This window comes from Chiloscyllium plagiosum, chromosome 25, assembly GCF_004010195.1.
Source record: "Chiloscyllium plagiosum isolate BGI_BamShark_2017 chromosome 25, ASM401019v2, whole genome shotgun sequence".
Lineage (NCBI taxonomy): Eukaryota > Metazoa > Chordata > Chondrichthyes > Orectolobiformes > Hemiscylliidae > Chiloscyllium > Chiloscyllium plagiosum.
The window spans coordinates 43,133,320-43,161,047 of record NC_057734.1 but is presented as its reverse complement, the minus strand read 5'-3'; the positions used below and the strand labels follow the sequence as shown (position 1 = coordinate 43,161,047).

General features: G+C 41.0%; 1 protein-coding gene across 4 annotated transcripts in view; it reads left to right on the top strand.

Annotated features, from left to right (window-relative positions):
* LOC122562796 (oxysterol-binding protein 2-like) overlaps positions 1 to 27,728 on the top strand; it is a 334,280-nt gene that overhangs the window by 43,039 nt on the left and 263,513 nt on the right. For 3 of the 4 annotated variants that reach the window (XM_043715995.1, XM_043715997.1, XM_043715996.1), the window contains 2 exons: positions 4,687 to 4,758; positions 19,329 to 19,537. In XM_043715995.1, the coding sequence (XP_043571930.1) occupies positions 4,687 to 4,758; positions 19,329 to 19,537 (281 nt within the window). The remainder of the gene's footprint in view (positions 1 to 4,686; positions 4,759 to 19,328; positions 19,538 to 27,728) is intronic. The other variant, XM_043715998.1, reaches the window with a different exon arrangement.

Below are 27,728 nucleotides of genomic sequence, written 5' to 3'. Positions count from 1 at the left end.
TATCAAATGCAGCACAAACCAATACTGAAACAGCAAGACCTGGATAATATTCAGGTTTGGGCCTACAAGTGACATATAGGACATTACAGCACAGTACAGGCCCTTTGGCCCTTGATGTTGCGCTGATCTGTGAAGCCCGTCTAACCGACACTATTCCATTCTTGTCCATATGCTTATTCAATGACCATTTAAATGTCCTTAAAGTTGGCGAGTCTACTGCTGTTGCAGGCAGTGCGTTCCAAGCCCCTACCACACTCTGAGTAAAGAAACTACCTCTGACATCTCTGTTTTTTATAACTTCTCAATTTAAAGCTAGTCCCCTCTAGTTAGCCGTCACCATCCAGAGAAAGAGGCTCTCGCTGTCCACCCTATCTAACCTTCTGATTATCTTGTATGTCTCAATTAAATCACCTCTCAACCTTCTCTCGAACAAAAACAGCCTCAAGTCCCTCAGCCTTTTCTCAGAAGACCTTCTCTCCATACCAGGCAACATCCTAGTAAATCTTCTCTGAACCCTTTCCAAAGCTTCCACATCCTTCCTATAATGCAATGACCAGAACTGTACACAATACTTCAAGTGCAGTCGCACCAGAGTTTTGTACAGCTGCGACATGATCTCATGGTTCCGAAACTGAATCCCTCTACCAATAAAAGTTAACACACCGAATGTCACCTTAACAACCCTATCAACCTGGGTGGCAACTTTCAAGGATCTGTGGACCGGGACACCGAGATCCCTCTGCTCATCTACACTACCAAGAATCTTACCATTAGCCCAGTACTCAGTCTTCCTGTTACTCCGACCAAAGTGAATCACCTCACACTTTTCTGGTTCAAAGTCCATTTGCTACCTCTCAGCCCAGCTCTGCAGCTTTTCTATATTTCTCTGTAACCTACAATATCCTTTGTCACTGTCCACAACTCTACCAACCTTAGTGTCATCTGCAAATTTACTAACACAGCCTTCTATGCCCTCATCCAGGTAATTTATAAAAATGACAAACAGCAGTGAACCCAAAACAGATCCTTGTGGTACACCAGTTGTACCTGAATTCCAGCCAATTTCTGATCCAAACCACTAAATCACCCTCAATCCCATGCCTCTGTATTTTGTGCAATAGCCTACCGTAGGGAACCTTATTAAACGCCTTACTGAAATCCATATACACCACATCAACCGCTTTATCTTCATCCATCAGTTTGGTCACCTTTGTGCCACTCAGGTGCCAGATAATGACTATCTTCAACAAGAGAGAAGCCAACCCTTATCCCTTTGACATTCAAAGATATTACTGAACACCCCACTATAAACATCCTGAGGGTTACTATTTACTAGAAACCGAACAGTGGGCAGTAGCCTAATGGTATTATCGCCTGATTATTAATCCGGTGACCCAATAAAATTGTGTTCAACTCCCATCATGACAGATAAAACCACCATCACCCCCACCCCATTCGCTTTCCGTAAAGACTGTTCTCTCCGTGACTACCTTGTCAGGTCCATGCCCCCCCCCCCCCCCCAACAACCCACCTTTGCCTCCCAGCACCTGCCCCTGCCATCGCAAGAATTGCAAAACCTGCGCCCACACTTCCCTCCTCACCTCCGTCCAAAGCCCCAAAGGAGCCTTACACATTCATCAAAGTTTCACCTGCAACTCCCACTCTGCTGAGGACATAGAGGTCCTGGGGCCTCCTCCGTTGACACTCCCTCCCCACCCGACACCTGGAGAAAGAATGCCTCATCTTCTGCATCAGGACCCTGCAACCCCAGGGCATCAGTGTGGATTTCACTAGTTTCCCCCAAGGCTCCCAGCCTCATTCCTGATGAAGGGCTTTTGCCTGAAACGTTGATTTTCCTGCTCGTCGGATGCTGCCTGACCTGCTTTGCTTTTCCAGCACCACACTCCTGACTCTAATCTCCAGCATCTGCAGTACTCACCTTCGCCTAGATAAAACCATTTGTTGGAAAACCTAACTAGTTAATTCGTCCCCTTAGGGACAAAAACCAAAGTCTTGCCTGGTTTGACTTGCATGGGAAAGGAGACCTACAGAAATATATTTGATTCTTCACTGCCATCTGGGTAATTAAAAATGGGCAACAAATGCTGATCTGATTAGCAATGCCCAAATCGTAAGAACAAATGAAAAAATGTTACTGAACATTTCAGTTCAGTCTTAATTATTAGTAAAGTGAGGGAATGGTTCATCAACAGTGCTATCGCATAGCATTTGCTCAGCAAAACCCTGCTGACACTCATTGTGGATTCTGCCAGGGCCACTTGGGTGGGGTGAGAATGATTGCCCTGTATGCTGAAGCAGCATTCAATTAAGTCCAGTATCAAGGAGCAAAACTGGAATCAGTGGGAATTTGGGGTGAGGGAGTCTTCATTGCATACCCAGTAAAAAGGAAGATTGATGTGGTTGTTGTGGAATAATCATCTCAGTTCCATCTCTGCAAAACTCCCTCAGGCTAGTGACCTAGTCACAACCATCTTTAACTACTTCCTCACTGATTTCCTCTCCGTCATATGGTCCGTGGAGGGTTGTTGCTCATGATTGCACAATCCTCTGCACCATTCATGACTCCTCAGAAACTTAAGCAACTTGTGTTCATATGCAGCAAGACCTGAAAAACAAGTAACAGTTGAGCCATGAGTGCATGCAATGACCTAGAGTAAATCTAACCATTGTTACTTGATGTTCAATGCCGTTACCATCAATGTATTCTCCACTAACAAATTGAACAGGAACTGACTTTAAATACTGTTGCTACAAGAGCAGGACAAAGACTGGAATTCTGCAGCAAATACTCACGCTGAACGTCCCAGAATATGTCCACCATCAATAAGACACAGGTCAGGAGTGTAATGGGTATTTGAGTCGCAGTTTGATGCTGGAAAGGCACAGCAGGTCAGGCAGCATTTAAGGAGCAGGGGAATAGATGTTTTGTGCATAAGTCCTTTGATGGGTATTTGCCCAGATAGGTGCAGCTCCAACAACACTCTAAGCTTGCACCTTCCAGGGTAAGGCAGCCTGCTTGATTGGCACCAATTCACCACCTTGAACATTCACCCCCTCTACCACCAACCTGCAAGATGCCCTGTAACAACTTGCTGAGTTTCCCCTCAGAGCAGTTTCTGAACCTATGATCTCTACTGCCTATAAGGACAAGAACAGTAGATGCAAGGGACCCCACAGCAATTATTACCAGCAGTGCCACTGTTGTTAGGCAGCCCATTTGCCTATGGGTATTTGAGGTCGTTAAGTCGGCAACGAATGCTAACTTGAGGGCCCCATCATGTTTCTGCATTTAACCAATGTAGGGGGTGGGGGAGTCTCTGACTGTTCTTTCTCCTTTATCACTGCAACTTTCCATCCAAGCAACATGCCATCCTTTTACTTTGAACTATATCGCTGCCCCTTTATTGTTGCTGGATAAAACTTCTGGAACATCATTCGTAATAATGTTGCGTGTATCCTTGCATTTGAAAGACTGCAGCAATTCAAGAAACGGTTCCCCATCAGCTTCTGAAGGGCAGTTTGGGATGGGCAATTATTGCTGATTTAGCCAGTGACATCCAGAATTCCTGAATGAATCTTTTTTAAAAAAAAACTTATTTAGATAATAGATAATCATTGCAACATTCATGATATGATAAATCAGAAATAAAAACTGAAAATACTGTAGGTACTCAGCAGGGCTGACAATAGCAGTGTTAAGATTTGGGAAATGATTGAAACTAGTTCAGAAGTAGGAACAAAAGAGAGTAAAAAATAAAATAGAGGATGGAAGGCAGGAGCAATAAAATGACAAAAGAACTGTTGATGCAAGGCAAAAGGGGATGGAATGGGAAACATCAAGAAAGTCTCCTTGTTTGTCATTGACTCAATAACACTAAAAGATGGTCTTGAGATGTAATGGCAGTTGCAGGTTTGTTGCTGACCACAGCTGTCTGGGGGGGAAAGAAATGGGAGCAGTGGTAATGATGTGAAATTGTTGAACTTGACCCAATATCCCAAGGTGCTTATCAACTGATGGGAACTACTCTTAGTATTTAGTTTAGACTTCCTTTCCAAATGTTCATGGAATATAAATAAGTAGTCAGGAAGATCAAAAGGTTGTGAAAATTAATTGCATGTTTGATTCTAGAACAAGGGTCATTGATTGAGCTGTATAGAGCATGTAAACCTTTAATCTGCACTAAACAAACTAATCTTGGTCAGGCCAGTGGTAAAATGCTACATCTGACTTCAGCATTAATGGACCAAGAAAGGAAAGCCAGAGATTTCCAGTTTCCATTGATGCCATGATTTCCAATGAACTGTGTAAAGCTGACACAGGTAAGTATCTTGGCTGTGATTCCAGCCTATATAACAATATTTAATATTTAAATAGATAATGGTGAGTTGAACATTGACTTAAAGCAGTGGATATAGAACTTTACCATACCGAGTATCAGATGCTCAGGAGGAGGAAGGAATAAAATTGTGGAAGAGACAACCCATTCAGAAAGACTACTCTGAGGTGGAAGAAAAGTAGTTGCAAGTTACCTGCTGTCCAGAGTATTTGCTGGTGATTTCACTCCATACTTAAACACTGCATGTCCTTTTCTGCATGCAAGAGTTGGACATTTCCTTTTATAATTCATTTGAATCTCTGACTTTTCTTCCTCCTTTATTCCTCAGCAGCACCTGCTCACCATCATGCAGCGGCCTTCATCCAGGAGGGGGGCCGATGGGAGGCACACTTGCAATGGGGTGAGCAGATCATTTCTGTTTCTAATCTGAAGCCCTGGTTCATAACTGTTAACTTTTATTCTCAGCAATCAGCACCGCTTCCAGAACTGATGTTGGTACCTAGTTAAGAAGAACCTTTGTTCCGCATGAACTATTGAGCAGCTTGAGCGCATGCTTTTTTTTGAGTATTTGATTGTACAGCAATAGTCGTTGAAATGCTCCATGCAAGAGATTTTTATACAGGGATTATGAGATTGAATTAGGGGTGTGTGACACACCAATCACCTCCTTCCCCTTTTACTATAGCAGTCACCAACACCAGGCTCCAGTCTCTCAAGGGCCTCTCAAGGAATTGAGTCTTGGTGATGTTGGAAATGTAAAGTCAACTGTGATTGTAACAAGGTCAACCAGCTAGATCTCATTGGATTGGAGTTTCCTGATTGGGGCTGTAATCTAGTCCAATCAGGGAGTTCTGGCTGATATATAAAAAGTGAGTGTCAGAGATACTGACACTCTGGTAGCTGACTCTGATGACTTGGTGCTGGGATACTCTCCTCTGTGGGGTTATTTCAGTGGCAACAAGGATAAAGCATGATCCTGAAGAAACACACTCACAACAGTTGTTTTGAGTTGGAGTAAGCATTTACTTACATCATGCCTTTGTCAGCAAGTTTGATTAGTTCAACCCTGTTGTCAAGAACTGAGTCCAATACGTGGAAAGAATGCATTGTATTTTCGAGTAAATGACATTGTGGCAAATGAAAAACATTGACTAATTTTCCTGATGGCCTGTAGAACTGCAGCTTTTTCAGTCATGAGGAGTCTGGCTTTCCTGAGGAACGAGATTCTTTTCAGGAATTGACTGACACAGATAAGGAATATTACGATCCCAAGTCACCTCTAATTCTGAGTCACCATAGCTTTTACTTGGCGATTCGAGAACCAGAGGACCCCACATTGGGCTTTTTGACCAGGTTAAGATGACCAGCAAAAGCCTGAGAATTTGGTTTAACCCTTAATGGGATGTTTAGGGGTTGTCTAGTATGTGGGATTAATGATGTAACAATGCAAAAGGCCTATTAGCTGAAAACTAACTGGATTTCAATCAGGCAGTACAACTGGCTTTATCATGTGCATTTGGAACGTATGAATTGTAGGGTATTCTGGGAGTGGACACCCTTGCCAGTCTAACTAAGCTTGGGGAATACCATTTGAGTGAAAGCAATTGCCTAGCCTCATTCAGGACCGACTATGATCAGAGGGACTCTAGGGTGAACCACAACAAAGCCAAACCTTGGCCAAATGGTTAAAATGTTCTTCAGGATCCTGGCTGGCAAGCCATTGTAGTTGCTGCCTGTATGCAGACTCGCGATAGCAAAAATGTGCTACTAGAAGCAAATTGAGTAAGATAAATCACAGGTGGCTATCCAGAAGAGATCATACCCTGCATCTGGTTTGGAGGAGTTACGGTTTTTAGCAACATCAAAGTCAGAGCCAATCAAGATAAATATCTGGTTAAATGGTCATCCGGTTCTAATGGAGGTCGATACTGCCATAGCCATATCACTGAATCGGTTTTTAATAAAGTTCGCTTTGAATTCCACCCCTTAACTTTGAAGAAGAGTTCAGCTGGGCTGAACCTAAACAAGGGAACCTTTTCAAATTAAGGGTACAACTTCAGTTCTGATCTCTTATGCAAAGCAGTTACCAATGATTGTAGTGAAAGGCTTGGGCTCAAGCTTGATGGGACAAAATTGGTTGAGAGAGATCTACCTAGATTAGTTCAACACTTTTCAATTAGAAAATGGCTGCCTGAATGAAGTCATAATTAAATACCTAGAAGTCTTCTAGGACGGTCTAGGGACTATCGGAGGAGCCAAGGCCATCTTGAATGTTGACCAGGAAGCAATTCCCTGATTCTGCAAGGCCTGCCCAGTGCCATTTGCCTTATGGTCAAAAGTAGAGGCAAACATCAAAGGCTTGAAAATGAAGGGATCATCAAACTAGTCCTGTTCATAGAATGGGCAACACCAGTTGAATGAATTTTGAGCCTGACAGGTTGGATTAACTTTTTGGGGATTTTAAACAAATGGTAAACCATTTTACACCGTTGGATAAATATCCAATATGTTGGTTGGAGGATTTATTTGCAAACCTGGACATGATGCATGCTTATTTGTATTTAGACCAGGATTCCCAGAAATATGCTACAATTAATAAGCATAAGGACTCATACCTCCATTAGAGAGTACCATTTGGGATATCGTCAGCCAACATCAGCAGATGATGGAGAACATTTTTCAATGTCTCCCTCAGGTTGTCGTTTACCTAGATGATATCCTGATAACAGTAAACTAGTAGGGAATGTTTGGAGACCTTGGACATGGTCCTAAGATATTTTTCCAAGACACGTATACACCTATGAAGGGAAAAATGCATATTCCAGCCTCCCCATATGGCCTACTTGGACTACAGAGTTGACAAGGCCGGGTTACACCCGTTGGAAGATAAAGTGAGAGTGATCAAAGGTGCCCCGGCTCCCACAACTGTCCAGGAGCTTAGGTCATTTCTTATGGAAAGATAATTTTGATGTAGTGGTGCCAATGTTGGACTGCGGTGTACAAAGTTTAAAAAATCTCATCAGGTTAAAGTCCAACAGGTTTATTTGGAAGCACTAGCTTTCAGAGCGCTGCTCCTTCATCGGTTAGCTGTCATACATAACCTGGCATCCATGCTGGCACCTTTGCATCAACTCCTAAAAAAGGGTCAGCCTTGGAAATGGTTATATAGATGAGCACTAGATTTCAATGAAATAACGAAACAGCTATCATTCTCCAAGGTGTTGGCACACTATGATCCCAAGAATAATCTGGTATTGACATGCAATACCTTCCTGTATGGCATCGGGGTTGTATGATCTCTGAGGTGGTCCAGTGTAGAGGACTTATGCATGCTGGACGTTGGCAGAGCATAAATATGCCTAGATAAACAAAGAAGGATTGGCAGTCATATTTGGATGCTGGAGTAGAGTGATGTTGGAAAAGCACAGCAGTTCAGGCAGCATCTGAGGAGCAGGAAAATTGACGTTTCGGGCAAAAGCCTTTCATCAGGAATACAGGCAGAGTTCCTGCTCGGATGCTGCCTGAACTGCTGTGCTTTTCTAGCACCAGTTTACTCCAGAATCTGGTTTCCAGCATCTGCAGTCATTGTTTTTACCTAGTCATATTTGGAAGTTCCACCAATACCTTTTGAGGGACAAAACTTTGTGAGAATCACTGACCACAAACCCGTACTTAGTTTGTTTTAAAGGGGACTGGAGGGTTTGAATTATGAGGAGAGGCTGAATAGGCTGGGGCTTCTTTCCCCGAAATGTCTGAGGCTGAAGGGTGACCTCATGGAGGTTTATAAAATCTTAAGGGGCATGGATAGGATGAATAGCCAGGGTCTTTTTCCCAGCTTAGAGGAGTTCAAAACCAGGGGTCGTATTTTTAAGGTGAGAGGCAACGTTTTAAAAAGGACACCAGGTGCAACTGTTTTGCTGCACAGTAGTTCATGTGTGAATGAACTGCCAGAGGAAGTGGTGGATGAAAGTACTGTTACAACGTTTAGAAGACATTTGGATAAGCACATGAATAGGAATGCTTGAGTAATTTGGACCAAATGCAGGCAGGTAGGACTAGTTTAGTTTGGAAACATGGTCAGCATGTACTAGTTGGACGAAGGGTCTGTTTTCATGCTCTATGACTTTATAAGTTGTGACTGGTGGCTAGGCTTGGTGGCATTGGTGGGGAAGTGTCCAGGGTGCCAACAAGGACAAAAATTACTGCCAGCAGCTCCCCCATATCCATGGGAATGGCTGCGTAAACCTTGGACACTATTCAATGTCGATTATGCAGATCCTTTCATGGGTTCAATATTGTTTAGTCGTTGGAGATGCCCACTGAAAATGGTTGGTTGTGATATTCATCAAACACTGGGTCAGTGACAGAAAAACTTTGCAGTCATTTTCAACAAGCGGAGTCCTGGAAATGTTGGTTACAGGTAACACGCCATCATTGACCAGCCAGGAATTTGGTTATTTCTTAAACATTGAATGGGATTCAATATATAACTCGAGATATTCAACGCTCAACATATATTAAACATATAATTCAATATATTCAATATTCAACATATATATTCAAAATGTTCAATGCATTCAACATATAAGGACAGCTCCATACCTCCCATCAATGGTATGGCAGAAAGAGGAGTCCAGACTTTAAAGACGAGCTTGAAGAAACAGCCTACTGCCTCATTTAATACCAAGCTGTCACGGTTCTTACTGGATTATAGGATCACCTACATACAACTACAGGGATAGCTCCTGCAGAGAAGACTCCCCACCAAGCTAAGTCTGATCTTCCCAGAGTTGCAAGGAGGGTGAAACAGCATGAAGAATGCCAATGCCAGGCACAGGACTCCTCCAGTTGAGAGAGAGAGAGAGAGAGAGAGTTTGATACAGGGAACAAAGTTTGGTTTGAGAATCATGGAAATGGCCCTGCATAGGTAAGAAGCCTGGTTGACGCAAGGTGAGGAGCAGTGATGTATAAAATTTGGGTAGGTGTGACGTTTGTAAATAAGCATGGGAACTATACAAAATTCACAAACCAGGTGGGTCTAAAGTGTGCCCTGCCCCTTGGAAAATTCATAAATGCTGCTGGAACCTGTGAAATCACCTTCTCCATCAAGCGTGGTAGAGTCCTCAGAATCGGAGATGGACATGATGGATGTAGCTGCCTTGATGCCTTTGCTTCTGGAAGAAGAGAATGAAATTCAACCAGGATGCTCCTGGCAAAAGAGTCACAAGCTGCCTGTATCGGATGCTAAGTTGGAGGAACCTGACCAGGTGCTAAAATGCCCCAGGAGGCTCTTCGAGAAAAAGGACCAGCCTTTGTCTGCAGACTCAGGGGGTACTGTTAATCTGGTTCAGTTAGGGAGCTCTGGCTGACAGATAAAAACGGTGAGTGTCAGAGATACTGAAACTCTCGTAGCTGACTCTGAGGCAGTGCTTTAGTTGAGGACTGTTCATGTGTAAATAAAGGGTGACTTGTTGATGTGATAACACCTCTGAGTTGCTTCTTTCTTATATTGTGCTCTCCTCAGTAGCAGCAATGTCACTCATCAGCACTGACATCAGTTGAGTATCATCTGTAAATGTACCTTCTGTATTCAATTCAAACTGTACTCACATGATATTCTCAGAAACGTGATAAGATTATCACCAATAACATAGGGTCTTAGCAATGGTGTGTAACTTTGTTTATTATGGATTTTACAAGTGTCCGTTGCACAGTCATTTGCATGAATATGCCATAGTTAATTCACCTTGTTAATCTAAAAGTTTTTAAAATCTCAAGTCACGGTGATTTGTCTGTACTCTTATGGTAATCCTTCTCTTGGTCTAATGTACCAGTTTTCATTATTAAAATTAATGAATGTTCAGGCGTTTTTTTTTAGAAACAAGATTGTTGGGCATTGCTGAGGTGGGATTCTCCAAAATTCCATACATATTGACAGCACAAAAAATGAATAAAACTTGCATTTATATATAATTTTTCATGACTTGAGGACATACTACAGAATCATAGATGTGGTACAGTGGAGAAGGAGGCTATTCAGCCCATTGAATTTGTACCAGCTCAACAAAGGAGCAGCATGACTTAATGCCATTGTCGAGTCTTTTTCCCAGCTTTGCATATTGTTTCTATTTAAATTATCATCCAATACTTAAAGCATTGTAATTTACAAATCCCAAAGTACCTTGTGGAGTGGAATCATTATTGTACTGTAGGAAAATGCACAACTAACCTGACCTACAGGCAACAGTGTGATAATGATCAGCAAATTTGATTGATTTATGTTAGTTAAGGAGAAAAATTTGACAAAGAAATTGGGAATAAATCTCCTGATTTGTCTTGAAAAGCACTTAGGTCCTTTTATATGTTCATCTGAGGTGGGACTGGAGCACATGAAAGCCAGCATCTCCGACAATACAGCACTGGAATGTCAGCCTGGATTTCATGCTAGAGTCACAGAGACTTTATGCACCTCTCTCGATTTGAGCGCACAGTGATGAACATTCAGCTCATTGCGTCTCTGCGTGTCATTTTGTGATCAGAAAGTTAAACCAGCTATCCTGTTCTCTACCTCGAGCTCTACATCCACCCTTTCCTTAATAATTATCAACTTTTTTTTTAAAAAGAGGACTGCGACAAAGATGAAATAAGGCAGGGTTAATTTCGGTGGCAGGCTGGAAAAAATTCTGTGTGGTGCCAATGCAATGGAGAACCTAAAAATATGAAAGAAAGCTCTAACAGATTGGAGAGTGACCTTGTGTGACTGAAAGAATAATGGAGGGCTGACTAGCCCCTGCTCAACAGCAAGCCATACCTTATGGATTGTGACCCAAGCTCATTTTGAAGAATACACAAAGATTGGAGTTAAAAAGACAGTTTCAACTCTACTAGAATAGGCTAGTAAGACTAAACGTTTCCATGTGTACCAGCCTAGGTTTGCATATTAGCATTCTATGAAAGTCAGTCGAAGAACTGTCCCCTAGTCACTTCTGTATTGCAGGTAAAGAGTGCCTTTCTCTCAGCTAGCTAGTAGCCAGACTAAAGAGGAACAGGACAATAAAATGACTCTATCATATACCTTGAATGCTGGACTTCAATTACAGTTTAAATGAATCAAAACTACAGAATCTCAATGTTTGAAAAACTAAGGATTGCAAAACCAATGCGATAAATCTCCACTTCAATAGCCACATCCTAAACTATCTGTCCTTTGGAAACTGTGTGTGTGTGTGCTTTGTAAGACATATGCTCCAGGTACCAAGGGGTCCTGTTTAATATTAACACTATTGCAACACACTGAGGATGGGTGAACAAAGAAAGGGAGCCAGTTCATCCTTTCTTGCCCATTCCACCTGGAACCATAATGAATGGGGAACTTTGTGCAAGGCTTGATCGTAATACTCATCATCACTTTGCTGATGAATAAGTTGCTGGTTGTATCAGAGATGCACTTGCTTTCCCAATTCGTAAATACAGGCCGTTCTCCTCTCACATCATAGTTGTGTTCCAGCAAAACCTCGCTTAATATAAAATTGCTAAATAGAAATAATGGAGCCTATAGGAAAAATGGGATGGGGCAGACTGGCAAAAAATATCACCAACGATCACTCAAAAATCACCCATAAGTTTAACACAAAAGTAGTGCAGCCTGAATGAAGGTATAAATCGTACTCCTCCACAAAATAAAAGCAAATTTAACACAGTACATTTAAGGTAGACTCCCTTATTGCTGTTAAGTGAGTATATTCTCTCCTTTATGCTCAAAATGCTTTATAACATCTAGCTTCTTTTCCAGTGTGATAGCCTTTTGTATCACCACCTGCAATTGTATCACCAGGACACTTCCAGCTAACGTTCTTGTCATTGGTTTTTTGAAAAATTGGAGGGGCACAGGTAACCTAGGAGTAGTGTACCTTTCACAGGAAGCTGCTCAATGTATCTCCCTCAGAAAACTACTCTCTGTACAGTACCTCTCACAACTGCTCTGTCAGCAGCTGACACTGGTGCATGTGCAGAACAGCACGAAGATCAGTGCAAGCATAGACTGAGCGGAAATTTCACTGACAGCGCATGCGCAGAAAGAAATGTACTAAACAATCATGTTGGAATTGCGTTATTGCAAGCAGAGGTAAGCGTTCTCGAAAATATCGTTCCTTAATTCATCAGCAACATTATAAACAAATCATGCTGCTGGAATGCACGTTACCTTTCGTGGCTGTGCCATCCTCACACATTTAGTAAATGTTGTTCCCTACCACACTGCTGGTCTCTATTGTATTAATGAGAATTGTATACACAATACATTTAAGTACTTAAGACAGAAATATTGACTTAGTTACTTTGTATCTTGTATTTTTTTCTGAGTAAATAACAAGGGGAATTGATGAAGTTGGTGCTGTGGATATCGACTACATAGATCACAGTAAGACATTTGACAAATTCCCATGTAGCAGACTAGTCAGAAAGTTAAAGACCACACAGTATAGGGAAACGTGTTTTAATTTACATCCAAAATTTGCTCAGCACGGATTTATTAATTCTACATTTGTTTCACCAACTTCATTATCACAATGGTACATTTCCCTCATCTTTTTACAGGCTGAACAACATTAATTTGTCCAGTCTTTGCCCTAAATTAATTCTCTTTAACAATGGATAGCTAGGTATGATTGAAAAGTGTGGCACTGGAAAAGCACAGCAGGTCAGGCAGCATCCAAGGAGCAGGAGAATCGACATTTTGGGCATAAGCCCTTCATCAGGAATATGTCAGCCCTTCATAAGCCCTTCATCAAGTAGGTGTGGTGTTCTTCTACACTTCCTCCAGGCCTTGAATTTCCCTTTTGTGTCTTGGTGACAAGATTTGGCATGATTCGGGAGATGAAACTCTGTGGCACAATTGCTTTCACATATGTTGTTTTAGCAGACTAGCAACATTCCACTATTTCTATACCATGATCAATTGTGAATAATAGTTGACTGTGATGAGTAACATCACTGAAGTCCAAGCTCAGTACCAATTCATTCCCAAGGCCTAGGTTGGAAAAGAGGAGGGTAGAAGTGATTTTGTCTGCGCCTTTCTGTGAGTAGTGCAGATGATGCAGTTGGACACTCTTTTGCTAATGAATGCATTATGCCATCAGTGGTACTTGATGTCTGGATACACTTGGTACTAGATCTGACCCAGCATTCTGTAACCTAACATGAGATTTTCTATATTTCCATTGTCACTTGTTTTAGTGGACCTGTGGATGAAAGTCTTGTCCACATAGCATAAACACCTTCCAAGTTTTCAATGTATTGGATGCTGAAAAATCCTCTGTTGCAAATGTGATGTCAATGAGCAGGCAATTGAAAGAATAAATCCATGAAGTATTATCAATATGGTCAACAGTTTTAATTCAACAGTATTTGCCAGCATCTGCCATTTGCAAGCTTAGACAGATTCTCCTCCACACATGTCACTAAATGTGTTTCACATTGCACAGCTTTATTGAAAGGGTTCAGTTCTAAAGGATCAATTTGGTTTAGGGACATGTAGCACAGCTGAGTAACTTGTAATGTGTGACATTTGAAATAAGATGCTTCCTGAGCTTCACCTCAATCCTTAATGGATGTGAGACCTTCCTGGTGTGTACAAACAGTTAACATCTGGTTGAATGTGATGCTGTACACAGTATTAAACTTCCCCCTAGGCCTGTAAAGAGACGATGGGGGCTGTTGTTCAAACTCACTTGTGGCAATCTAGCTGACAACTGTGACTGGCTTAAGGATGAGTTTGAGAATGGTGCAGGCTCTTCTTCTGAGTAGCCATTATAGCCAATCATGGGGAGGTTCGTGTTTGTGTCATATAGTTTTCTGAAGCTGACCTGTTGCCAAAGATCTTATGGGCTGAATAATTTGACAGATGAAGATTGTAGGATAAACTCTCTCAGCTGAGTTATCTGGCAACATGTTAACTGTAGTCCCTATGTCCAGAGTAACGTGTGTGTTGTGGCGGCTGTTGGGAAGCAATTTCTGCACATTAGTATTGATTATCCTGGCCATTAACTTCTCCATAAACAGGAGTTTGCTGCAGAAGTGTGTATTCCTCTCTCTGTCTTGTCTATTCCAAACACAAGCATCTGTGATGAATGAGGAGCACCATGACGACAATCGTGGCTTTCTGGGGTGTGGGCAAGACTTTTCCTGACTGTAATGCTTCATCATGCCATTTTCAGTAGCTGTAAAATTGTGTTTGGTAGCTTTTATTGCAGTTCTGTTTCTGCTATGGTGCTGTTTCAGTTCTGTGACCCTCTTTGGCAGCTGGGCAGTTTGTCTGGGCCCTTGAAAGGTCTGTGAAGTTGATAGATGGATTAAAACCAAATGCACAGCACATCCATGCTGTGGTCAGTCTCCTGTGGTGCTTGGGCTGGTGATCAGTTTGGCATTGCAGGCCTTTAGCTGTTGTTTATATTTGCTGTGTCTTTTGATGCAGGCATACCAAGACCCCTCCCCTCCTCCCTCCCTCTCCCCATCCCCCCCAACCTTTTGCATTTCAGTATCTGGAGCACATCTGTGTTTGTCTGTACTTACCTGGTGTCCTGTTTGTGTGGGAGTATATCTGCTGCTAGTCAACTTTTGTTTTACATTTTCATGGTAATGGTGAATACTACTCCTATTGCTGTAGGAGCAAGTATCTTATTTTTTAAACCACTGCCATCATGTCATGAGGTCTTACTGGGACAATCCAGATATAGAGGTTATTTGGTCTTCAAACACAGTGAACAGGACCCTTTTATTATCTATGTACAGAGACATAGCATTCCTAGAACCTTGCTGGATTGTTTCTCATTCAAGATTAGAGTAGTGCTGGAAAAGCACAGCAGGTCAGGCAGCATCCAAGGAGCAGGAAAATCGATGTTTCGAGCAAAAGCCCTTCATCAGGAAAGGCTTTTGTTCTAAACGTCGATTTTCCTGCTCCTCGAATGCTGCCTGACCTGCTGTGCTTTTCCAGCACCACTCTAATCTAGACTCTGGTTTCCAGCATCTGCAGTCCTTTGGTTTTTACCTGTTTCTCATTCAAACTGTAACTGGATAGCAGCAAGTGCCACAGATTACTTATCCCATTTGTTGGCATATGAGGACTTAATCGTTACCCTAAATATACTGGTTTAGTGAGTTTCATCAAGTATTGCTCCAGCTTCCTAACCTTTTGACTTTTCTGGACTAACTCATTTGAATTAGTTGTCCATCCAGTCTGGTCATGGCATTTTGGACCAAGTGTGCATCAAGGTTGCTACTTTACATCAAAAACAGTAAAAAAAATTTTAATCTGAAGGAACATCTGTGTTTGAAAGTTGTTATGTATTGGGCATTGATGTTGATTGATATCTGCGATTCCACTGCTGCACATGAGGCCACAGGTGAGATAAAGTTCCTACTTCCATGTCTCCTTTTCTCATTAAGCGTTAACTAGCCACACTTTACTGGAAGCAACAATCTTCAGAACACTTTTCTGTAATTGATTAGGGAGTGCAAAAGCAAGATTAGAGTATAACCTATTCAATTTGCAAAGACATTAGCATGCAAACCTTTGGTGATTATCTGGATGCACTCGTATGGTTATGTTTGATGTTCCATGCAGCTGGCCACTTTTCTGTTGAAGAATCGTCATCACAAAGGACACCACATAGAGTCATAGTGATATGCAACATGGAAACAGACCCTTCGGTCCAACCCGTCCATGCCGACCATATATCCTAACCACCTCGCATTTATCTGAATTAAACTCCATCTGCCACTTCTCAGCCATTAACCCACCTGATCAAGATCCTGTTGTAATCCGAGGTAACCTTCTTCGCTGTCCACCACACCTCCAATTTTGGTGTTATCTGCAAACTTACTAACCATATCTCTTATCTCGCATCCAAATCATTTGTTTAAATGACAAAAAGTAGAGGAACCAGCACCGATCCTTGTGGCACTCCACTGGTCACAGGCCTCACCGCTCTGTCCTCATCAATCCTCTTTGTTACCTCTTCAAAAAACTCAATCAAGTTTGTGAGATATGATTTCCCACGCACAAAGCCATGTTGACTATCCCCTAATCAGTCCTTGCCTTTCCAAATACATGTACATCCTGCCCCTCAGGATTCACTCCAACAACTTGCCCACCACCGACGTCAGGCTCTCTGTCTATAGTTCCCTGGCTTGTCCTTACCGCCCTTCTTAAACAGTGGCACCACATTATGCTTGTGCTTCTCCAATCTTTATGGAACCTGCATTGCGCAACTGAAAAGTCTATCAATGCATCACCTTCTGTGCTGCTGTTCAGGATATATTCTACTCATTGATGGTACCCTGGAGCACAACATTGCCACCAAGCTGAGCAAAGCTTGAAGAAGGGCTTATGCCCGAAATGTCGATTCTCCTGTTCCCTGGATGCTGCCTGACCTGCTGCGCTTTTCCAGCAACACATTTTCAGCTCTGATCTCCAGCATCTGCAGTCCTCGCTTTCTCCTTGAAGTTTCTTGTGCCCTGCCCAAGGACTTGCCCCCTGCTGTCCCTGAATGCACCATCTGTTTTTGCTATATTGCAAAGTGCAAGTCAGAGATGAAAACCTGCAGTGTGGGTATCTGAGCTGATGCATGATCAGCAAAGCTCCTGTGCACACTGAAGAATCGTCATCATATTGGATTACTTTGACCATTACCTAATTGATATACAAAGGCCTTAAAAGTTAAGGAATGCTTGAGGTGATCATTATCCAAGTGATTGTACTTCAGTTGTGGTTCACATGAGACTGATATAATTGAATGTTGTATATCATGTTACTGCCTGATATTTAATAAGGTCACAAAGTAGCTAGTTAGCTTCCATCTCCACCTCTGTTTCCAGGTGGTTGTTAAGTAGACAGTAGTTTGTACAGCTGTAATCCTAATGCTGAGCAGCTGGTGACTGATCATCTTGAAATAATTAGTGGCTGCCACCCATTCTTTGCAAAACAGCTGCAACATTTACATTGTTACCACTGCAATGAAACTATTGGGAAAGGTAATATATGACTTGTGCTCTGAGACTTTTATCTTCAGCCCATAGGCTTTTGTTGTAGGATTATCCATGGCATCCTAAGCACGATTACTGTTTCAAAATTGCAGTTTTTGTTTGTTTAATTAACACTGACATTCAGGGATTCGTTTTAGACTTGACTCTCGGTCTCTTGGAAGTAGGAAGTGTCTCCATTGCTAAGTTCCTCTTCTTGAGCTATTGTGTTAGGAGCCGATGGGAATTTCTCAACAGTAAAGATTTTTTTTTAAAAAAATGTACAGATCACTACGTCTAAGCTCCTATGGTACCTTTCGAAAATTACACTGACCAGTTACTGAGTAGTTTTGGCAAAGTTGTTGTGCAGCAGGAGATTCTAATCCACATTAAGGTGAAGCAATACTGTGTGATACTTTAGAAGAATGTCATAATTTGAGACATGTGTGCTTTATTCAAAAACAAGAAGTTTCACTAATATTCAGCTGCATATATTGATGCCATAATCCAAGTCTAAATGGATGCAATTGGGAAATCCTCCTATCAGTCACTGTTCACTGGTGGATTTTACAGATATAACTTGTATTATATAAATATACTTCCCTCTTGAAACATTTTGCTGGAGAAATTATCTTGCTTTTATCAGCAGGCCTTGCTACAGTTCTGGATTAAGATTTTGGGAATTCTATTTTTTATTATTATGGGTCATTCTGCTATAACATGCATTTCTTCAGCGTGAATTGCCTGTAATGCAATTGACAAATTGTAGATTTTGTTTGGATAACGGATTCTGCTCAATGGGCATGGCAGTTTTCTTTTACTGATCTTCTACAGTGTGATTTTTCAATAATGGTTCAATAATGCAATTTTCTATAGCACGAGGTTGCAGAGGAAAGCAACTGTTTTGTTATAGCAGAATGGACCTGTATTTTCATAATTTCAGAAACTTTTCTCTGCTTGCCTTCAACTCATTGGTTGACACAGCCATGTCAATGCAGTATTAACATTCAGGTCACAGTAGTTGGCACTGCAAAAGCATAAAAAATTCAGCTTGCATTTGTATCACCAGTGAACTCTAAGCAGTTTAAAATCTTGTGCTTCCTCACAGTGTGTGGTGTCATGTGACCAATTTATCAGTTCTGCATGCGCTTTGCAAACTCATCAAACTTGGTTCCCAATTTTCCTTTGATGTTGTGGTAATATCTTTGAAGATCAGTTGGATAATGGTCCCAGGGCCGGCTGCTGGTTTGCTGCTGACGTCCAGATGATGTTTGTTTGAAGTGTGCAGAACCCCATACACAGCTGCTTCACTAGCACTGCAAGTGGCTGCCGCTCCAAGAGTTTAATAATGAGCTGGTAATGTAATAAATTTTACCAAATTATATCAATAATAGTTTTCTATATAAAACATAAATTGTTACTTATCTTATGTAGTTCTTTTAATACCTTTGCTTGTACTGATTTAAAAAGAAATTGGCAATCAATCTGGTCTCGGGGTTCCAACAATTCTTTTTAAGCTGAGTTGGGTGAAATGGTATTAGGTATGATGTTATTTTCTTTAGCAGCCCTGGTTCATATATGGCTTTTGCTTCTCTTCATTTTGTTATGCTAGAAAATGTTTGTTTGCGCATTGAATGAGGGTCAGCAGAATTGGCAACTTGAAGTTTGCTTTTGCTGCCTGTGAAGAGTAAACAGATTAGGGCAGTATGAAAAGGAGCCTTGAACCTGTGAATTGCTACCCTGTGTGAGTCACGAGAAAGTCAAAGACAATTTGGTAACGTAGGTAATGAAGCTTCCTCCATAAGAATCAATAAGTTTCTGCAATATATTCTGCCAGTTATAAGTGAGCTACTGGATATTTGAATGCCTGAAGGAGGTTGTGATTAGTGATTAGACACACATGCAACATTGGTAAGATTATTCACTGTGCCATATTTACTTATGTTTTTCCAGGACCCAGGCAGAGATGGGGCACACGTGCAGAGGAACGATTAACTTGGCAACCACCCACATCGACATTGAGGACTCCTGCACCTTTGTGCTGTCAGATAGTGGACGCACATACCACCTGAAAGCAAGCTCTGAGGTGGAGCGGCAACACTGGGTGACAGCACTTGAACTGGCCAAATCCAAAGCTATTCGGATGATGAACAATCAGTCAGGTAGCATCTGTGGAGCACTGCTTAACATGTTATCATGTTTTACATTATAATTGTTATTTTGACATTTGGCATCAGAGGAACTGAGAACCATTCATAAGGAATGTGATGGAATGAAGCAAAATAGTATTGTGACCAAATGAAATGGTTTTATTCAGTTTAAATGTGGGCAACACTGGAAAAGTATAATTTATTGTGTAACCCTCAGTGATCTTAGAATGTAGCACTCTGTGAGATCATCTTATTCTTTTGGTGATGATGCTTCCACAATAGTCTTCGACAGACGATTTCTGGTTATTGACTGAGAATTTTACAGTAAAGTGAAGTGATGTGTTACTCAGAATTTGTTTTCATGAGTGTGTGCGTGTGAACTGGAAGTCCTATTATTAAGGAGTGAAGGTTTGTGAATGCTTTGATTCATGCCCAATATGAATCTGGACCTGGATTTAATATTGTGGTTGGAGAATGATAGCATCGCTTACTGAATCCGTACATTTGAGTTTATATAGTTGAAGCAGGAATTTTCCTGCCTTGTAAACTGAATTTGAACTAAAGGCAGAGGGCAGAGGTTGGTAAATGGAGAGTGACCATTTCAAACAAGAGTATGTGAAAATGAGCATTGACTTTGAGCAACGGTTGCTAGGAGTGTGCTGCCCTCTTGTCAGCAGGTGAGCTGTGTTTGGCAATATAAATTGATTGTTGTATTGTGTATAGAATGTGGAACAATTGCTTCACCACTGACCACAAAATCTGAGTCGATATGTAGAGAATAATAAAGGAAGCAGTGTGGTCAGTTTGTAAAGGTTCTCAAGTTTAATCTGTGTTGAGTTGGCAAGTCTCCGCCCAATTGACATTAGGTGACTCTACAGTTGCCTGCTGCAGACTGAGGTTGGAGGGCAAACTGACCTGATTATCCAAATCAGAGCACTATCTGCATATTTGTCGTGCATTTTTCTGGATAATGAGAATGGTTCAATAGGTATTGGAATTGTACGAAAGAAAGGAGGATACGTGAGATGAAGATAAAGAAATTTTGGATGGTACAATTCAAAATTTGAGTGGTATCTTGAAATATGTCAACTAATCACCAACCATCCAATATTTTGAAAAATACTTCAATTTTTCCCCCATTTCTAGATCTTAAGGAAGTGATGTATTATTTAAGGTTTATATTATCAGCAAAGCCAGCATTTAAATTTTAAAATGATAATGTGTTATCTGACCTGTGCCTAGTTTGTCATTGATTTCTTCTGGTTTCTTCTTTGTATGTGGCCCAGTGCTTTGAATGTAGTTTAGGGAAACAATGACTACACTTTGACTTGAAGCCAATGCATTAAAATGACAGCAATAAAGCTTTGCTGTTGGACATTGCAATAACTCCTGTTTTTGTTATTTTAAGCTATGATAGTAGTTTTGACCCTGAGAATTCATTGCTATCTCTTAATGGCCAGTCACATTACAACATCAAAAATGTACTGTAAGTTGTTACAGGAAAATGATAGTGTAGTAGGAATGAAATACTTCTTTATTTGCTGAATATCCCTTGATGACATAGGTGTATCAGAAGCTTTGCACTTGATTGGATCTGGACTGTGGTGCTACCAACCTGCAAAACTTCTCCAGAGCATTCTGCACTAGAAATTCTTGTTCAATCAATTTGGCCTCTCAGCGTAAAAAAGTTATGGAAATACATATATTTAGCCAGTAATAATGTTAGGGCAAGCATGTCAAATGTTTGTTGATGGCTTAGTTTGTTTAAAAATTTAGAGCACAATGATTCGAAACAGTGCCCCAGTATTCTCGAGCTTGCCATGATTTGAGGATACCTCCAGATGGTGCTACTCTGCTGCTGTTGCCGCTGAGTAATAACTCATAATTTTGAACAAATAAAATAACAGCAATAACCCAGTGTTAGGTTCTGTGACATTAATTAGTTAAGGATCCATCTGGGAAGGATGGTCACTTTAAAAAGAAGTTCAGTTTACTTTTCATGAGGTAGCAGCCTTGAAGAGTGGATACTGCAATTTATGCTCAACTTAGATTTCACACATCATTTGTATTCACTTAAAATAATACTGAGATACAAGGTCTTTGTAACTGGTTAACTTTGATTTATATAAATAATAATGATAATCATAAAAATTGTGCAAGTACGCATCAAGAAAAGCTGTCACATTTCTAGGAAAATGAAAAATAAACAAATTGACTTATGAATGACATTGTAGGATGCTAAATGATGATTGGCATCTAGAAATAGCACAACAGTGTTGCTTTGTATCCTTTATTGTAGATAGGTGATTATAACCAGTGTGTACGGTCAGCTCTCTTTATGTACTAGATTGTTAAATGTGCTCATCGTGTGATCCTCGCATTTATGTATTGTAAACTATTCTTTCCAGCTTTATTCTTGTACATTTTGTTTGAATATTAATCTGTGCTTCATTGTCATTCATGTATTTAATTTTATTCTGTTTCATTTTCCTTGAGTTTGCATTGTTAAATAAATATTTTGAGAGTTCATTCTGCTCTGTTTGCTTGTCACTTATTATGTATGTGTGTATATATATATATATATATATATATGTGTATTTTATATATGTGTTTGTGTATGTACATTTTTTCTTTTGGTTTGGTGTATGTTTGTAATGTATGATTTTTTATTAGAAGACAAACTGTATTCAGACAAGACTGATGTCCTAACATTACATTCACTGTCATGGCACAGTAGGTCTGCTTGCTATAGCAAACATTCCTTGTTTGATATCAGGAGACAATAATGCACAGGAAGCATAAACAATTAAAGAGTAATATTGCCCGTGGTTAGGTTGCATTATGACTTGGAGGGTCACATGAGCATGCATGGATACTATTAAGTGTATAGAGCTGGGAAGAGAGAACATTCATGCAAACTGCCACCTATCCACATCAGGCCTTTCGGAAGCTGTTTGACATCCAGTGTAAGAAATGAAATAAGTTCCATATGAGCCAAATCTTCTGCCAATTTCTGCAGAGAAAGAGCCCACAAATAACAATGAGATGAATGAACAATTGATTTTTTGGTGGTATCGACTGAGAAGGGATGTTGGTCCAGGGAAAGCTAAATTCCTGAATAGTAATTTTGTATTGCTAATGACTAATTGATCAGGTACTTGGAGATAGCAAGAACTGTAGATGCTGGAAAGTCAGAATTGTTAAAGTTGGAGCTGGAAAAAACACAGCGGGTCAAGCAACATCAGAGGAGTGGGGAGCCAACGTTTCAGGTTGGAACTTTTCATCCTGACCTGCTGAGCTTTCTCCAGCTTCACGATTGATCAGGTCCAGAAAGCTTCAATTTGACAGGTTATCTAGGATGTATCTTTTTTTTTAAAAAAGTCAATCTATTTGAAATTGGTTCATGTTTCAGGCAGGAATCCTACACAACATATTATTGTAAATATCAATCTGTTGTTGCAATTGGCAGATACCCCTGCATGAGGGCAAACAGGTCAAGCACAGTGGAGCTGTATGGGTATTTGTTCATGCATTGAAATGAAGAGTTTTGGGAAGGTTGAGAGTATTGATTTTGTATCTTTAAAATTGTTCCTCAATGTTATCATTTAAGCTTCTTCCGAACAGTTTACTCTGTGTTTGGAGAGATCCGGTGCCAGCAGTAAGCTTACAATGTTTGCTGGAACCAGGGTTTTTCTTGTTCCACAGCTTTCAAAAGAGCAAGATTATCTTTCTAAATGTGAAAAACAGACTCCAGAAGCAACTGCACTTGGGAGAGAGGAAAAACACCATAACACCATTAGACATGTGGGCAGAAATAGGCTATTCAGCCCATTGAGTGTGCTTGACCATTCAATGAGATCATGGCTGATCTGATGATCCTCCACTCTACTGCCTTTTCCCCATAACCCTTGATTTCCTTACTGATTAAAAATCTGTATCTCTCAGCCTTAGAATCATAGAGATATACAACATTGAAACAGATCCTTCAGTCCAACTCGTCCATACTGACCGAATATCCTAACCTATCTAGTCCCATTTGCCAGCACTTTGCCCATATCCCTCTAAACCCATCGTATACCCATCCTTGCTTTTTAAGTGCTGCAATTTAATGATCCAATCTCTACAGCTCTCTGCAATAAGGATTTCCACCTAATCACTATTCTCAGAAAATAAATTCCTTTTCATCTCTGTCCTAACTGGACAACCCCTTTACTCCGAAGTTATGCCCTCTGGTCCGAGACACTCCCATAAGGAGGAATAACCTTTCCACATATACCCTGTCAGTCCCTTAAAAAACTTTTGTGTTTCAATTCACCATTCTTCTAAACTCCAATGAGCACAGACCCAACCTATTCAACCGTTCCTTGTCACACAGTTCCACCATATCTGTGACCCTTCTCTGGACTGCCTCCAATGTCAGTATATCTTCTCTGAGATAAGGGGAACAAAATTGCTCAGCTTATTCCAGCTGTGATATGACTATTGTCTTGTACAGTTTTAGCAGACCTCCCCATTTTTAACACTTCATTCCCTTTGAAATAAAGGCCAACATTCCCTGAAAACCCACAAAGCTATCATTTGAAAAAAATCTAATTTATATTTTGTAAGAAATTACCCAAAATAAGAACAAAATTGTATTTCTCTGACATCATTCTTAAGTGGAAGTCTTCCCCAAGTGGTCAACAATTAAGTCCTTTTTAAGAGTAATTACAGTTGTAGAAACAAGACTTAAAAATAGGAATATAATTTTTACCTTATCGTGGCTTTTGTTGGGCATTCAAGTAGCAATTGACTGCCTTTTTCATGTAAATCCACACTGTTTCATCAAAATAGAATGGGGCTGCTGAATTGAACGAAGTAGCCATTGTAAGCTGATCATATCTATTCTGAGGTATGGACAATATCTGACTGCAAAACTGTCAGCCAATATTTGTTTGATGCCAAAGCATAACTGAGGGTCTTTCTAACAGAGGTGTATAGTGGAGCATCTGTTTTAGACAGCCACTTGGTAACATAAAGCAATGTGTGGCTCAGTGGATTATCTGTGTTTAACCTGCCAAAATTTTGTACAATTAACCAATTTTGTACAATTAATTGTGAGAATTGGCAATTAACAGCTGATTATAGACATTCAGGTTTTTGTCTGTCTAGGATGTTTGGACTGGTTGGTTTAAGGGACACATCTGGTGAGTTTTGTGGTGGGTAGAGCCAGGCACATGGACATGTGGAGGACTGAAACATGTGGTGCACATGCAGCTGCAAGAGGTTGTCAGAGTGGTGTTTTGGTGAAAGAAATAACAGTGAATGGTAAAAAGAGCTTGACCTCAAAAGTTATCCTGGCTGGGGTGATTGTGCCTTAGCGAAGAATGGGATGAAGAAGGATTCTGGGAAGCCAACCCTAATTTTCCAGGGAAGGTAACAATAGCAAAGGAAAAACATACACTGCTGCAAAGATTAGTGGTAAACAAAAGAAGAGATGAGGACAGAAGTGCAGGAAATGGGTCAAACACGGCTGTTAACCACGGTGGTGGGCAAGCCTTGGTTGAGGAAAAAGGTGGACATTTCTGAAGCCCCCTGTGGAAAGTGGCATTAGCAGAACAGATGCTAATGGAGAAACTGGGAGAATGGAATGGAGGCAGGGTGTGAGGATGTAGAGTCCAGGTAACTGTGGAAATGATTTAGGTGATTTTTCCAGGTAGAATCAAAGACCTCCTGAGACTACCTTGATAGGGGGTGGATTTGTAAGGGGATTACATGTCCATAGTGAAGAGGAGGCTGCTGGAGCCTATGAACTGGTAATTCAGAAGAATAGTGGATGTAAGTGGGAAGGAATTGGACAACGGGATTAAAAACTCAAATCGAGGTAGGAAGAAATGAGTTCCATAGGGCAGGAATAGGTAGATGCAATGTGTCTTTAGTCACAGGAGAGGTCCCAGAGGACTGGAGAATAGCCAGTGCTTTTCCTTTGTTTAAGAAGGCAACAGATAATCCAGGAAATTAGAGGCCAATGAGTTTTATGTCAATGGAAGGGAAATTTATTGGAGGAGAATAGGAGGATTAGGATTTACTCACATTTGGAAAAATATGGAACTGTTGGTAGTCGACAGCATGGCTTTGTGCTGTCATGTCTCACAAACTTGATTGCATTTTTTTGAGGAAGTGACAAAAATGATTGCGGGCAGGGTGGTAGATGTTGTCTGTATGAACTCTAGTAAGACCTTTTGACAAGGTCCTTTATGACAGGCTGATACAAAAGGTGAAGTCACATGGGATCCATGATGAGCTGGTAAGATTGCAAAACTGGGTTTATCACAGAAGACAAAGTAGCAGAGGAAGAGGTGGGCGGCACGGTGGCACAGTGGTTAGCACTGCTACCTCACAGCACCTGAGACCCGGGTTCAATTCCCGCCTCAGGCGACTGGCTGTGTGGAGTTTGCACGTTCTCCCCGTGTCTGCGTGGGTTTCCTCCAGGTGCTCCGGTTTCCTCCCACAGTCCAAAGATGTGCAGGTCAGGTAATTGGCCATGCTAAATTGCCCGTAGTGTTAGGTAAGGGGTAAATGTAGGGGTATGGGTGGGTTGCGCTTCGGCGGGTCGTTGTGGACTTGTTGGGCCGAAGGGCCTGTTTCCACACTGTAATGTAATCTAATCTAATGTAATCTAATCTAATTCAGACTTTTCCGAGTTAAGGTCTGTGACCAGTGGTGTTCTGTAGGAATCGATGCTGGGACGCCTGTTGTTTGTAATGTATTTAAATGATTTTGAGAAAGATGTAGGTAATTTTCAGATGACACAAAGATTGGAGGAGCTGCAGATAGTGAGAAGGATTGGTAGACAATACAGCAGGATATAGATAGGCTGGAGATTTGAGTGGAGAAATAGCAGATGGAGTTTAATCCAGACAAATGGAGGGTAATCCATTTGGAAGATCTAATGCAGGAGGGAATCATAAAGTAAATGGCAGACCCATTTGTAGCATCAACATAGACATAAGGTGGTGAAGAAACTACATAGTATGCATACCTTCATTGGTCAGGGCAGAGTATAAAAATTGGCAAGTTATGTTGCCATTGTATAGAACTTTACTTAGGCCATATTTGGAATATTGTGTACAGTTTTGGTTACACACTACCAGAAAGATGTGGAGGCTTTGGAGAGGGCACAGGAATGGTTTACCAGGATGTGCCTGGTATTAGTTATGAGGAGACAAACTTGGTTTGTTTTCACTTGAATGTCGAAGTAAGCGGAGAGACCTGATGGAAGTTTACAAAATTATGAGAGGCGTGGATACAATGAAATGAATAGTTGGGGTCTCTTTCCCAGGGTAGAATTGTCAAAAAGGGACATAAGTTTAAGGTAAAAGGGGGTAAGTTTAAAGGAGATGTGAGAGGCAAGTTTTTTTTGTACAGAGGGTTGTAAGTGCCTAGAATATGCTGCCAGAGGAAGTGGTGGAAATGGATACATTAGCAACATGTAAGAGGCACCTTGACAGATATATGAATAGGTAGAAAATAGAGGGATACAGACTTCATAGAAGCAGAAGGTTTTTAGTTTAGAACGGTGGGCCAAAGGGTCTATTCCTAAGCTGTGCTATTCTTTGACAGTTTCTGGTGTTATAAAAGGTAGATTTCAAGGCGATAGTATTACTTTAGAAATAAATACTGAGTCAATTAGACAAAAACCGCGGACTGGCAAAAGCAATTCCCAATTAGTCTTGTGTTTTACATTTATGTTTGTTGTTGTATTCCCAGGCCAGTTTTTACACACCTTTAGCTTTACACAGCTCTCTCCAGACTGAGATTGCTTAAATAAAGAAAAATAATCGAAAAGGTTTGGGTGGAAATTAATACCATTTCTCAAAGTGAGATTGGAGGCAGAGGTACCAGGGACACTCATTTTGGTGGGAACTCAGCTACCTTTACCTCTACCCTAATTAAGTCCAGGATGGCAAAACCTCCCTGTCCACTGCCAGGTTGAGGGTTTTAAGTAAGCGATTAATGCTCACTGAAGAGCCCATCCCACTGCTTGATACACAGCCAAGAAAGCCTGAAAAGCAAGTCTTGAGTATTGGGGCACAAAGGGTGCCCTTATTGTCAGGAAGTCCAATTCAGGGACAAACCATCCCTCTGCCTATGCCATGGAGTTTGAGCACCACTCTGCCTTCATTCAGCTGAGGACTCAGTTACTCACCAATCCTGGGTCTCT